Consider the following 14,218-nt stretch of genomic DNA (forward strand, 5'->3'; position numbering starts at 1 on the left):
TATTCAAATAGTTCTACTCTGATAAGAGATGTACAACTTTACCCATAAGAATAGTTCCACTACAAATCAACGTATGCCGGTGAATCGCCACAATACCACGGAAAGAAAACTGTGATAGGACCCATCGCATAACCCTTCCTATTCAATCACACTGTACTGCAGGTTTCACCCCTCCTTTACACCAAGTTGGGTAGTCCCTCTTGTACTTTGGTGAATACAGGAGCAGCATAGGCTATCGTTATACCATGACTCCCATCCATACTCCATCGCGTCTACTCTTACATGGGTACGTTAAATAGTTCAAAGTTACACTTCAAATCCCACCTTACCCATTTCGGCTTGTGGTTAGTACGTTTAAGACTTCTAGGGTTTCCCGAGAACCGGTCCTTAACTACCATGGACGCAACTCTCAAAACCATGGACCTACAGCCCACCGTAAGCAATATTTTAGTTATTATTAACCCTCACGGGGGATTAAACATGATCACAACCATTAAAGGTCTATCAAAGTCTAGCAATAATTAAATGATAACATGTGAGCTAGTTGAACTAAGCATGGCTAAGCATTGCCTAAGCCTATTTCTAGTCAAATTAACCCTGGATAAGAATAATAAACAGTGGGAATCAACGAGTATAAATAATTGTAATTGCCCAATATGTAAATAAATAAAGTAAAGTAAATTTGCATAAAGTAATGCATGTTTGAACATAAAGCGGGGGAATTTTATAATCATAGGGTCAATATGATTAAAGAAGGGTGCCACTTGCATTGCTCTGACCCACGAGGAGCTTCGGCGATGACTTCAAGAACGATCGATGCTGCAACGGGGTCAAAACCTACGATATACAAAGCAAAACAAGCAAAAATAGGCTATAAAACTACTGAAACAGAGAAAGAAGCTATTTTTAATGGATTCTTGGTATTTTTCTAGATTTTATGAAATTTGAAGGGACTAAAATGGAGACTAGATGAATTAGTTATGATTTTAGAAGTTTTCTGTGTTTTTAAACTAAATAGAAAACCTTAATGTATTTATTGCATAATTAATTAAAGACGATGATGTCAGCAAGCAGAGAGGAGGAGGCTGACATCTAGGGCCCACTGGGCAGTGACACAAAACGGGGAGGAGGCACTAAGTGACTGACCATGGGGTCCCATGGTTTAGAGGAGAGGACCTGACAACGGGCCCCATGGGAAGGGCGAGCTGAGCTACTGGCTGGCAGGGCCCACTTGACAGGGGGAGAAAAACAGAGAGGGGGCGAGACTGCACTTGGGCACGAGGGATGGGCCGCCCCACGCGGGAGAGGGCAGGAGGCCGAAGGGAAAGAGAGGAGGAAGGAGTGGGCTGGGGCTGAATTGGGCCGACAGAAAAGAGAGGGAGGAGTGGGCTGTTGGCCCACTCGGCTGGGAGGGGAGGAAAGGAAAGGAGAAAAGGAAGAGGGGAAAAGGAGAAAGAAAGAAGGGAAAAAGAAAAGAGGGGATGATTATAAAGGGAAAAAATGGAGGAAGAAAAATAAAAAGGAAAAAGGAAAAAATTACCTCCAATCTTGTTGATTTTTATTTAGTTTATTAGAGCCAATTTTATTTACTGAAATTCAAATTTAAATCATGTTAATAATTTAAAATGTTTTTTCAGGACATTTTAGAATATCAAAAAAGCTTCTAATTAATTAAATTAATTTATACAAGGTTTTTATCTTGAAATTTAATTAACAAAGCATTTTTAATATACTATTTAATTATTTTTAGGATAGGGAAAAACTCTGGATGTGATGAAGGGTGCTACTGGAGTCTTGGTCTTGCATAATATCAGTGTTATGGAAACTAGGGTCCCCACCCCAGTGGCTCGTGGCATTTTTAAAATTTCTAATATGCCTGTAGCAACGCGCAAGGTGTATAATAAGATGCTCTCACAGAACCTTAGGGGTTCTATTAGCCATTAAGCATCTCCATTCATATAACTAATAAATAATTCACATAATATCTAAATACAACCATTTCCTTTTATCCTACGTACATCTCCTTTGAGAGTACAAATGATAATTCCAATATTTATCATTAACTAACAAGTAACAACTATTATTTTCATTTATCATATAACACTAACCCTACAATGTACAAACCTATGCTTAGATGGCTACAAATCATTCACATACTAACTAATAACTTCATTTCACATTTTCCATACAACCTTATATCTACAAACAATTAGTATGATATGATAGCTAGACTGGAAATTAACCATCTGCCTACAAACAATTATTATAAAATGTATTCAAACTAATTACGTACTCAAAGCATTCAAATACCTAAAGCATTTAGATACATTTTAAATTTTGTGTGCTCCCATGTCGGCAGAAAAAAAAACCCACCAATTAATGCACGATTATCACAGTTTTTGGGACAGTAACCATGCCACTAGAGCAAGTATAATAGTAGACTGTAAGTTGGCTATAAACTGACAGGTAATGAAAAAAAATAGGATTGGCTCTTATGCTAGAGTCAGCTATACACCAACTCCAAAAAAATAAATTAAATGCAAAGGTAGGATAAAGAGATAAAAATTATAGCCGATCTATTATATGTGTTGACTGTAATATAAGCTTATAGCTAGTAAGTTGGCTTCACTATTAAACTTGCTCTTAAGGTGTCGGTGGTAGCTCCAACACCCCGGGTACTGCCCCAAACTGTGTGGCTTCTACGCTATAAAATGAGATTACCGTTGCCGGCTTGCCGTTGCCCCAGTTGGACTATGTTGGGTCATCCTTGCACATTGCATTTTTTCTTTTTTTTTTTTGGCCAATTTTACATTTTCACTTTGTTCTTGAGTTTAGATTAGTTTTTTAATCTACTTCTTTCACCAAACATCACTACAAATCATTCTATACAACATTTTTTTAATAAATTTTGTCATTTTTTTGAATTTGGTCAAATTTTGTTTATCCCTATCCCCGGCTACCGATACCACACCCCGGCGAAGGCCTCAGTTACCACAGTTTCATCAACCCTTGTTATAACATTCTATATTTATATTTTACAAAATCTCATATCTATGTTTTAAACGATTTTGAAAGAAGATTATGGAATACCTGTACTAGGAGTATTTATAGATTATACATATACGTATAGTAGGGACTTTACCAAATAGGAAAGCAATTACATCTGTATGGTATCAACTGGAGTTTAGTAACTGTCGGATTGCATGCCGTATATATCGGATCTGAGTTGTAACCGAATTAGGATAGATCTTAGTCTCATCAAATTAGGACTCTACCTGTAAGCCATATCCTCCACTAATAAGGGGGATAGGGGCACCCCTTAGGAGGAGGATAGGGAGACACATGGCATATTCAGATCGACTATTCTCTAGTTGATCTGGATACAATCAAATACAATTAACAAGCAGGAGTAGAGTACTGTCTCGTTTACCGAAAGTCTGAACCTGGGTAAATCGCCTTCTTCATCCTAACCATCGAGTTCCTAGCTCGATAGCCACCCCATAGTTTTATTGCCGATCCAAATCATCAACAAAGATGTATTTTATATGAAAGTTATAGAAGTCAACTAGATGTACTACTTTATAATTAAATATGCTTTTACCTAAAATTATTTAGAGAACCAAATAAGCATGAGTTTAAGAGATATAAAGTTAAAATAATAGTATACGGCTTTCAAACAACAAGTGCTCGATAGTATTATTGTAAGGATAACTGTGGATGGATGAGAAGTCCTATGTCCATATGTCCAAATCTATGTTCATACTACATATTTTGCTAACCAGATAATGGCTCTCTTTAGGGGAGATCAGAAGTCAGAAGTGCATTCAACTTCTAGGAACCTGTAGTCGGAGAATTTAGAAAATATATTAGAAGCCAGAAGTCTTATCATTTGTTTCTTAAAATCTTAAGCTCTACACGTCATATGTCTTAAATTAAGAGGCTTGCTTAGCGCGTACGATGATGAAAGTTGTAGTAGCCTTTTCTTTTTCTCTTACCTTGAGTGGCTTGTAAGTGTCATGATTTCAAGGCATCATGTTGTCTTATCTCATATACTACTCTCTCAATTATATGTCACTGATGCAATTAAGTCCCAACATTTCTTGTAGCACAAACATGTAAATACTTGGGTCATGTCATGATATTCAAGCGAAATATAGGCACTTCGGCATGTGTACAGTACTATTTGGCCAGATACATCTTCAATATAGAGGCGAGATTAAATTTAATAAATACATACTAGCGTAGTATTATCGATTTAATAGCAAACCAGGAGTCCAGGATCAAAAAACACTTAATAAACTAGTTTGATAAAGTAAGAACCAAAGTAAGTAATTGTTTGGCCTATTCTAGGAAAAACCAAACATCATATTTACAAATAAAAAATATTTTATAAATAAAAGAGTTTATATACGTGTTCTTTAACTATTTAAAAGCTAAGGTTTACAAATAAGCCTACTTTAAAAAACACTACAGTACTCCAAATTTAAATTTAAAGTTGGAAAGATGGGACTGAAGGTTATCGAAAAGAAAAGTAAGAACCAAAGGTAATACAATAGACCTATGATTGCACATAACAAACTAAAAATTTCAGCATATATTGGATCACTGTACACTCCCAGTTCATATGTTAATGTATTTTAGTTTTACCTAAATTTATCTATTGATCCATAAATATTCGTATGAATCTAGACAAGCCTAGAGAATCTGACATCATGAAATAGAAAAAGGTACTATATAAGTTAAGTTCTAATTAAAATGGTCAAAATGGGCTGTACAGCACAAAACAAACTCGCCATTAACATTTAGCGCTGTTAAAAACTCAAGACTCACAAGTGGCCTGAGCTTGGCATGCTCGTCATAGGTTGATTCAAGGCTGACTCGAGTTCTGAACATTAGAGCCTAAGCTTGTGTAAGAAAGTTCACGACCTTTGTTGAACTCCAAACAAATCTAACAATATATATATATATATATATATATATATATATATATATATATATATATACACTAGTGGATAAAATATGTAATTTATATGTATCACACTATAAATTAGCATGCATTGACATCACATATTTATGTTTTTCATTTTTTCTTTCCTGTCATTAATACAATTAACTAAAACTTAATTATCTTATTAAGAAATTATACTTTTATACCATTTATTCGCTAAGCTCAGTAGTCGAGCACTATATTGGAATCACGAAGGTTATATAGTCTCAACTCGAGTTTGAGCTAGGCTAGTTGATAGTAGGGATAATTACATATCTGATCCTACTTTAAAGACGAATTATAAAATTGACCCTCCTTTTTCAACTTTGCAGATTTGACCCTCATTTTTTAAAATGAAGTAGCCATCTGACCCTCCTCGTTGATTTATGCCGTTAGAGTTTAGGTTAAATGAAATAAAAAAATAAACTTTAATTATGAATAGACTATATTGCCCCAGCTCTCTATCTCACATCCTCCTGTCTATCTCACATTGCCACACGCGAGGTGGTGGGGCGGCGACCGGCACTGGACACCGGCGTGAGCGGCGACGGTCGCTGGGGAGGAGGCAACGGTGGCGGCGTCAGGCCGAGGGAGGAGGTGGCGGCGGCGTCAAGCTGGGGGAGAAGGTGACGGTGGCTTCGGGCCTGGGGCATCAGTTGGCGTCCGGCTGGGGGAAGGAGGCGGCGGCGCCGGGCTGGGGGAGGAGGCGGTGGCGCCGAGCTAGGGGAATGAGACGATGGCGTCGGCGGCAAGCTACGGGGAGAGCTCAGAGGCGGCGGCGTCGCTGGGGAGGAGGCAACGGCGGCGTTAGGCTGGGGAAGGAGACGGCGGTGGCGTCAAGCCGGGGGAGGAGGTGGTGAAGGCGGCGTCGGGCCTGGGGCAGGAGTCGATGGCGGCACCAGGCTAGGCGAATGGGGCGGAGGCGGGCTGGGGGGAGAGCTTGGAGCCAGCAGCGCCGGGCTGGGGAAGGATGCGATGGTGTTGGAGCCTGGCTGGGAGAGGCGGCGGCGACAGGCTAGGGGGGGGGGGAGGAGGAGGAGGTGACGGCGTTGTTAGGCTGGGATAGAGGCAGTAGTACTGAACAGATAATGCTATTGATTTTTTTAGGGTAATATGGATATTATTTGCAACACCCTACATGAATTATTCGAACAGTATTTATCGAATTTGAAATTATATATATCAAACTAACCTCTAATCTATCAAATAAATACCAAATTTCAAATTATATTAATTTAAGTTCAAATTTATCGAATTTGAAATTATATATATCAAATTAACATTAAATCTATCAAATAAAAACCAAAATTTGAAGTATATTAACTTAAGTTCAAATTTATTGGATTAAAAATTATATATATCAAAATATCTTCAAATCTATCAAATAAATACCAAATTTTGAATTATATTAATTCAATTTATCAAATTTGAAATTATATATATCAACTAACCTCAAATCTATCAAATAAATACCAAATACTACAACATTTGTTTCAATCTTTATTCCAATATTTATGAATAAATATATATATATATTTTTTAAATGTTGACATACAATAAGGTCAAAAGAGCCAGGACAAATCAGTCAAGTCGTCCTCCATTTAACGATGTTAAATAGCCTTCACGGAGCAGGGTCACTCATCTGCTTTATTTTTGAAAAAGAGGGCCAAATTTGCAAAGCTGAAAAAATGATCAAATCTGTAGTTCGCCTTCAAAGTTGGGTCAGATTTACAATTGCCCCTTGATAGTATCACTATTTCACTCATACTGGGATTTAACATGGGGGCGGCGGGGGCTCGAGCCCCTATCCCCGTTAAAGTTGTTGGCGCTACCACGAAGATCTCCTTAAAATTTTATAGCAAAAATCAATAGAAAGAGATGCTAAATCTTTATTTAACTTATTCAGACCCTCCTAATCTCGCTAGCCATATCTACCACTGATTATGCAATGTAAGGATTTATTATTGACAAAAATGTGTTCTATACATAAAATTTATATATATCCTTAGCAATTTAAAATGAAAACCGAAATAAATTACGCCTTATTAAAACTAAGTTTTATTATTTTTTTTCTGCGTCTTACGACGAGCTTGAAGGTAAAAACTAGGAAGGTCGACTAGTGCAGTACCGCAGGAAGCGGGAGATGCGAATATAAATCAGCATCCGCATGCCTATTTCTCACCCGCTCACGGAGGATGACAGGTGGGCCCATCCCCCGGTCCCGGCGCGTCACCTACCTACTACTACCCCATCGGTCGATCCGCCCATGCACACGCACCGTGGCCCATTTTACTATTCCCGACGGCCGTTGCCACGCACCGTCGACCTACCCGCACCCCCCCCTAAACACGTCGAAGTTTCCACGTGGCGCGATGCCACTGGCCGAACCCCGCACACGCGCCACCCCATTGGCCGCCGCCCCTGGCCCACCGGCGCCAGCGTGGACGCCGCGGTTGCCGTCACCTCATGCGGGCCCACCCGTCAGTCGAACGGGGCGCGCCGCGGTGAGCCCACCGGGTGGGTGAGCGGACGCCTAAAACCCAACCCGCTGGCCGCTGCTATTAAGCTCCCCGCTCGCGCTCGCGCTTCCGCCGCTGCAGCCGATACGACGAGGCCGAGAGAGTGGGCGGATCGGATCGGAAGCTTCTAGAAGTTTCCGGTACGTGGTGTGGGATGGCGACGATCCGCGCGAGGTCCTCCTCCGCCGCGGCGGCGCTCGCGCTCGCGCTGGCGCTGGCGTCCGTCGCCGCGGTCGCCGGCGAGGTCTTCTTCCAGGAGAAGTTCGAAGGTGACTTGACTTGGGCCGCCTCCTGATCCCCTTCTCGATCTGATCTGGTTCCGTTGTGTCGTGCGGCTCTCGGGCTTGGATGTAGTGGGGAGGGAAAAGGTGCGCGTCGCGTGGTGGTGGTAGTTTGTTTGGATCTGTGGTTGGGTTTTTGTGATTTTTCTGGGGGTTTAGTGGACGTCTTGGAGGCGTGCTGGTTGTTAGGGATCTGGAGAGTTAGGCGATGAATTGGGTGGTTTGGCTCGCCATTTTGGATGGTTGCTACTTTGATATGGAGGATCTGATTGATCTGACGTGCATTTGCTCGTGGGATCTAGTGCTGTCGTCTACTGCTGTGAGCGTCCTCTTTGTAGATCTGCTTTACCTCAATTAGTTATGGATTGCGCTTAGTTCTGGAACAACGTGGCTGTCGGGTTGACTCGATCGAAGAATTTTGGGTTTTTTGGTATATGATCAGTAGGTCTGGACACCATATCTTAGGGGGTTGTTGGTATTCCGCTGTATAATGTAGTGAATTTTACTTCATTTTTGTACTGCGAAATGTGAAAATTCTAGAGTCATGACTTGTTAGTGTTTCATGTTTGATACTTATGCTTCATATGTATTGTGTGATTTTTCTGTTCCATCTGTTTAACCAGAATATGATTAAATGTTTAAGATCTGCCTGTGTTAGTGCTAGATTAGTTGCATACTAGTGAGAGTTTGCCACTCATGATGGTCATCATTTGTCTTGCTCATTAGAATGTGATCTACTATCACTTATTTGCGTGTGGCATTATGAACCTGGCTCGTTTTGCCCTTCAGTTTTTTGGAGTTATAGTTTATTTGTTCCCTAGTGTATTTCTGGTGATCCATAATTAGCACGTGGAGACCTGGATTGATTCTCTGCCGTCAAAATTTCTCCTTACAAAGTGTTTAGAAGACATCTCTGAGCAAATGATGAATTCGCATGACCATTTGCTGGTACTGCATATGATGTACTTAATATGGGGTTTCGTGTTATCTAAATGGGATTCTGTTGTGTGCACAGATGGATGGGAAAGTCGGTGGGTCAAGTCAGATTGGAAGAAGGATGAGAACATGGCTGGTGAATGGAACCACACATCTGGAAAGTGGAATGGAGATCCTGAGGACAAAGGTGAATCAGAAGACCCCATGCACCTCATTCAAAACTAACCTTGATGACTTTGCTACTAGTTACTGAAATATGTTTCTTGTTGCAGGTATCCAAACCTCTGAGGACTACAGGTTCTATGCTATTTCGGCAGAGTACCCTGAATTCAGCAACAAGGACAAGACCCTGGTGCTGCAGTTCTCTGTAAAGCATGAGCAGAAACTTGACTGTGGTGGTGGATACGTCAAGTTGCTTGGTGGTGATGTTGACCAGAAGAAATTTGGTGGGGACACACCCTACAGGTAACTATTTTCCTCTATTCTTGTTCTGATGCTCAAGAATCTCATGATTAGTGGTTATCTAACTAATGCTTTTGAATGCAGCATTATGTTTGGACCAGACATCTGTGGTTACAGCACCAAGAAGGTTCATACTATCCTTACTAAGAATGACAAGAACCATTTGATCAAGAAGGATGTGCCCTGCGAGACTGATCAGCTGTCTCACGTGTACACTTTGATCATCCATCCTGATGCTACATACACCATTCTCATTGACAATGTTGAGAAGCAATCTGGCAGCGTCTATGAGCACTGGGATATCCTTCCTCCAAAGCAAATCAAGGACCCAGAGGCTAAGAAGGTATGTTTTTGCATATTCCTAGTTTCTTTGATTGCCTTTTTAAGTCTTCCAAGTGTTAAGATAGTGCCTTATGATTATAGCCAGAGGACTGGGATGACAAGGAGTACATTCCTGATCCTGAGGACAAGAAGCCAGAGGTAGTATTTCCTTTATTTCTTGTAGAAGTGTACAATATCTTTTGTGTCTTGCATGAATAAGAAACTGGAAACTTACCTGTCCTGAATTGAAAGCATTTGCACTATATAATATGCTCTTGTAATACTTATTTGAATTGATTTAAGAAGTGATGCTAGAAGCTAGAAAGAAGCTACATGTTATTTTCTGTGTAATGACTTGTGATTTCTTCAGGGCTATGATGATATTCCCAAGGAAATCCCGGACCCTGATGCTAAGAAGGTACATAACTGTTACTTCACTTTATGTTATCTATGATGAGTGACATTCTAGGTTTTTAAATTGTTTGTTGCGTTTTCTGCAGCCGGAGGATTGGGATGATGAGGAAGATGGTGAATGGACTGCTCCAACCATTCCAAACCCTGAGTACAAGGGACCATGGAAGCAAAAGGTATGAATATTCTGTTTACTGATGCAGAAACACTTAAATCAGCGTTGTATTTCCTAGTTTCTGACACTAACATGATTCATTTATCAGAAAATCAAGAACCCTAACTACCAGGGCAAATGGAAGGCACCTATGATTGACAACCCTGGTACATTCCCTTTAATTGAACAACTTGGTATTACACACTATTCAGATATTGAACTATGCATCTAAACTGTTTTCATTTGTGGCTCACAGACTTCAAGGATGACCCATATATCTATGCTTTTGACAGCCTGAAGTACATTGGCATTGAGTTGTGGCAGGTTTGTGCTGAACCCTATGTATTCTGGAGCCTAGTTAGGAATACATACAGAATTAGTTAGCCTTTTCTCTTCTATCAACAGGTCAAATCAGGAACTCTGTTTGACAACATTCTTATTACTGATGACCCTGAGTTGGCCAAGACATTCGCAGATGAGACATGGGCCAAGCACAAGGATGTATGTTATCCTTTATCAAGCTTTTATAATGTGATCGTTTAGTTGTTGAATATATGCACTAACGTTAGTTAATTTTGCAGGCTGAGAAGGCTGCTTTTGACGAGGCAGAGAAAAAGAAGGAAGAGGAGGTAAATTCCTTCACCATATAACGTTCTTGTTTGAGGTGTATATTAATGGATTTATAATTGTCCTTGCCATGGCATTTGATTTCTGATCCATGTCACTGTCTTTTCTGTGCTTATTGATATTTGTTGACATGAACCTAGTTCACTGATTATCAGTGGGCCATCTTTGTTTGACATACCCAGAATTCTATTGGACATCACTTCCACTAGGATTATGTTTGCATGTCATCAAAACCATTAGCTGATGTGTGCAAAATTTTTGTTTTCTTTTTTACCTTGTTGTAGTTTGGAGATTTTGATGATATTCATGTGATCAAAACCTTTAACTGACCTGACCTGACCGTATCTTTGTTACTTGAATTTTTGTTGTATGTCTTCTTATTCTTACTCCTGTCCTGCATAGCTTAAGCAGCTTAAATATTTTCCTTTTGCTGAATGGCCATTATGGTTGTTTTTGCTGATGCAGTTTTCTTATTATTGATTATCATTAATCAATGTCTTGTTAACAGGAAGCCTCCAAGGCCGGTGAGGACGATGATGACCTAGATGTAAGTTTTTGCGTATTTTCGTCATCCATGCTCTGCTGTTCTTTTGATGGCTTTATCTAAACGTGGACATCATTTATATTTTCACAGGATGATGATGCCGAAGTCGAGGACAAGGCTGAAGATGACAAGGCTGACTCTGATGCAGAAGATGGCAAGGATTCTGATGATGACAAGCATGTAAGTTGCCGCCATGTTGCACAAATTTTCTTGTACGTTCTAGATTATAAAGCATTTCCTCTAACTTCCCTGTGTCTTCCTCTTCCAGGATGAGCTTTAAGATGGTGAGGATGAAGAATGGAGGCCGCCTTCGTGCCGATGCCAGGATTTGTTAGTTCTCCCATTGTTATGAAGTTCCCTTTTTTTCGTGATCAGAAACTTGACAAAAAGTGCTATGTAGGTGAGCATTGCTGAGGGACGTTAATTTGGTCTTTGTAGCTCTCTGTAGTGTCATTTTTCCACCACATGAAAAAGCTGATAGCTTAAATTGAACAAGAGAGATCTTTGCCCAATAGTTGTGCGTCCTGCTGTGCTGTTGTTGGGCGTGCTGTTTCACGCTGTTTTCTGCCGTTGAAAGCGATTTCGGTGGTAGCACAACGCAAACGCGAAATACGGAGTGGCGGGGTGATGCATTCGCTGAACTGACGGATGTTATAACGTGATCCTCCGTTTGGGGTTACGGTGTTTTGTGCATCATGAATGAATGTTCTTGTTTTCTGATGGAAAACCACCGATAGAAACTAGTGAAGGATCCATAGCTAGAATGCAAGATCGAACGAACATATATATGTGCCGGAAAAAGGTGAGCATGGCAACAAGCTCCGAGCCCTGTTGCTCCAGGCTCCCCAACAGCCTTGGCTATCCCACGATTGGATAGACGGATGCTCGATCCGAATTCCTTATGCTCGATAGACGGATGTTCCATTGCGACTCGTATGAGACCATACAGCTCATTCAATTGTATAGGCCTCTCGTTATGTACAGACATGGGTTACGAGACGCTTAAGACATGTTAGACTTGGATTAACCTAACCTAGCAGCGGCCCCAGCCGAGTCGGCCTATCAGCTGGCCTGGAAATAAGGCGAGTTGCGAAATGGTCTCATCTGGAGATAACGATGGCTATATACTCGTAGGGTTTCCTTACCTACGTTCTACGTACACACGCCCACACTCGTTATGACTAAATATTTCAGCTCAAACACCTACACTCGCAAGTGGGTATAAGATTCTTCCTATATCTGAATGGATGAAGGATTCTTCGTGTACCCACGCCTATGTGGGCAACACTAATTTAGAGTACTCGTAATTTTAAAACAATAATAATTATACAACAGTCAATCATAAACATTATGTCAAGTAACAGTGATTTGATCGTTAACATTTGAAAGCAAGTAACAAACCATACTGCCGTGTTGCAAAATCAAGAAATTAGATGATAATTCTATATAGCCCGACTAAAGCAGAGATCGAGTCGTGAAAGAAGTTTTATGCTATAGTTTGGTAATAATTGGGCCTTGGACCACTCATATATTTTGTTAGGCACGAGGGTCTTTTAAATCAATGGGTTAGAGGGTGCACTGCCTGCTCAACATATAAGTATTTTTGTCCATAAGTAAAACTATATATGTAAAAAAAGACCATATATGGCTATTGCGTTAAGAAACGAAAATGTAGACTGAGAGGGTTCCCAATGGGAGATGTGAATAGTGAATTAGTCATTTTTTTATTTATCTCAAGGTCCCTTACATATAGCAAGATTACAAACCTAGTTAATTCTAGGCATTAGTGCAATACAACAATTCTCATTCTAAAGGCAGCAAATAGGCTAATTCATGTCCTTGCAATAAGGTCGATTCCTATCTTTAACCATGGTTGTTATCATAATCTTAAATCCATGACGGTTCCATTGACAAGGTAAAATAAAGACCTTTTGTAAACACTCCTAATTTTGATCAAGTCCTTGATATCAACATGTTCTTCAATTCATTTAAAAAATATAAAAAAATAGGAATAATTTGACTGGTAGTTGCTTTATCATAAACCTGCAAGGTTTAAGGAGTAATCCAAGCCTTATTTTATCTCTAGAAAAAACCCTGTGGAGAAAACATGAGAGAAGGCATATGTTTGCATGATTGCATCAATCATTATCTCATTAAAAACCTTGTATGAGAAAACTTGATAGTAAAAAGTCATAAAATAAAAGAGTACAATGTGAAGCGTTTAACAAGGTCCATCGTTCAGAGAGTCTCTCCCTGAAGATTGCAAGTATCTGAGATGTCTCATACCAATTCTCTTAACACATCTCTCAAACAAGGAAGGAATTAGGGACTTGGTGAAGATATCTGCCAGATTATCACAAGATTTTGTCTATAAGAAGTTTATTTCTCCACTTTGTTGAAGCTCATGGGAATAAAACAACTTAGGAGCAATATGTTTGGTGATATTTCTCTTGATTTAGCATGTTTGCATCTGTGTAATATAAACAACATTGTCTTCATAGATAATGGTAGGTTATTCTGAGGAAGCAATACCATAAGATTGTTCGATGTGGTTTATCATTCTACGAAGACACATGTATTCATGTGATGCCTTAAATAGTGCAATGATTTCAGAATGATTTGTGGAGGTAGCCACTAATATTTGTTTAGATGACTTACATGGTATGAAAATTTCTCCATGAAGGAATACAAAATATGTCTATGATTTAGCATTGTGGGGATCATACATATAGCCAACATCTATGTATCAATCAAGGTAGGATCATCAATTTTCTCAAAGAATAAGCCGTTATCCTTAGTACTATTCAGGTATCTATGGATTTGTTTTCCTCTAGTCCAATGATGCTTAGTTAGAGCAGCACTATGTGCTAATCGATTTATTGCAAATACAATGTTAGGCCTGGTATTATTTGTAAGGTACATGAGTGCTCTGATGAGACTGAGATAGGGATATTCTTGTCCTATTATCTCTTCTCC

General features: G+C 39.8%; 1 protein-coding gene across 1 annotated transcript; it reads left to right on the top strand.

The window, feature by feature from the left end:
* Positions 1 to 7,572: 7,572 nt before the first annotated feature.
* LOC102716147 (calreticulin) lies at positions 7,573 to 11,756 on the top strand. The gene is made up of 14 exons (XM_006658374.3): positions 7,573 to 7,775; positions 8,803 to 8,910; positions 8,996 to 9,188; positions 9,270 to 9,528; positions 9,609 to 9,665; positions 9,877 to 9,924; positions 10,007 to 10,093; positions 10,181 to 10,238; positions 10,328 to 10,395; positions 10,477 to 10,572; positions 10,653 to 10,700; positions 11,207 to 11,245; positions 11,333 to 11,422; positions 11,511 to 11,756. Exons 1-14 carry the CDS (start codon positions 7,661 to 7,663, stop codon positions 11,520 to 11,522), a joined length of 1,278 nt encoding a protein of 425 aa, XP_006658437.2. The 5' UTR covers positions 7,573 to 7,660; the 3' UTR covers positions 11,523 to 11,756.
* The last annotated feature ends 2,462 nt before the right edge of the window (positions 11,757 to 14,218 follow it).

The sequence above is a fragment of the Oryza brachyantha genome, chromosome 7, assembly GCF_000231095.2.
Source record: "Oryza brachyantha chromosome 7, ObraRS2, whole genome shotgun sequence".
In the NCBI taxonomy this organism is placed as follows: Eukaryota; Viridiplantae; Streptophyta; class Magnoliopsida; order Poales; family Poaceae; genus Oryza; species Oryza brachyantha.

Coding starts and splice junctions, on each gene's coding strand:
- LOC102716147 (XM_006658374.3), top strand. CDS start 7,661: ATGGCGACGATCCGCGCGAGGTCCTCCTCCGCCGCGGCGGCGCTCGCG. Junction 10,239..10,327: donor ACCTATGATTGACAACCCTG/GTACATTCCCTT, acceptor TGTGGCTCACAG/ACTTCAAGGATGACCCATAT. Junction 10,396..10,476: donor TTGGCATTGAGTTGTGGCAG/GTTTGTGCTGAA, acceptor TTCTATCAACAG/GTCAAATCAGGAACTCTGTT.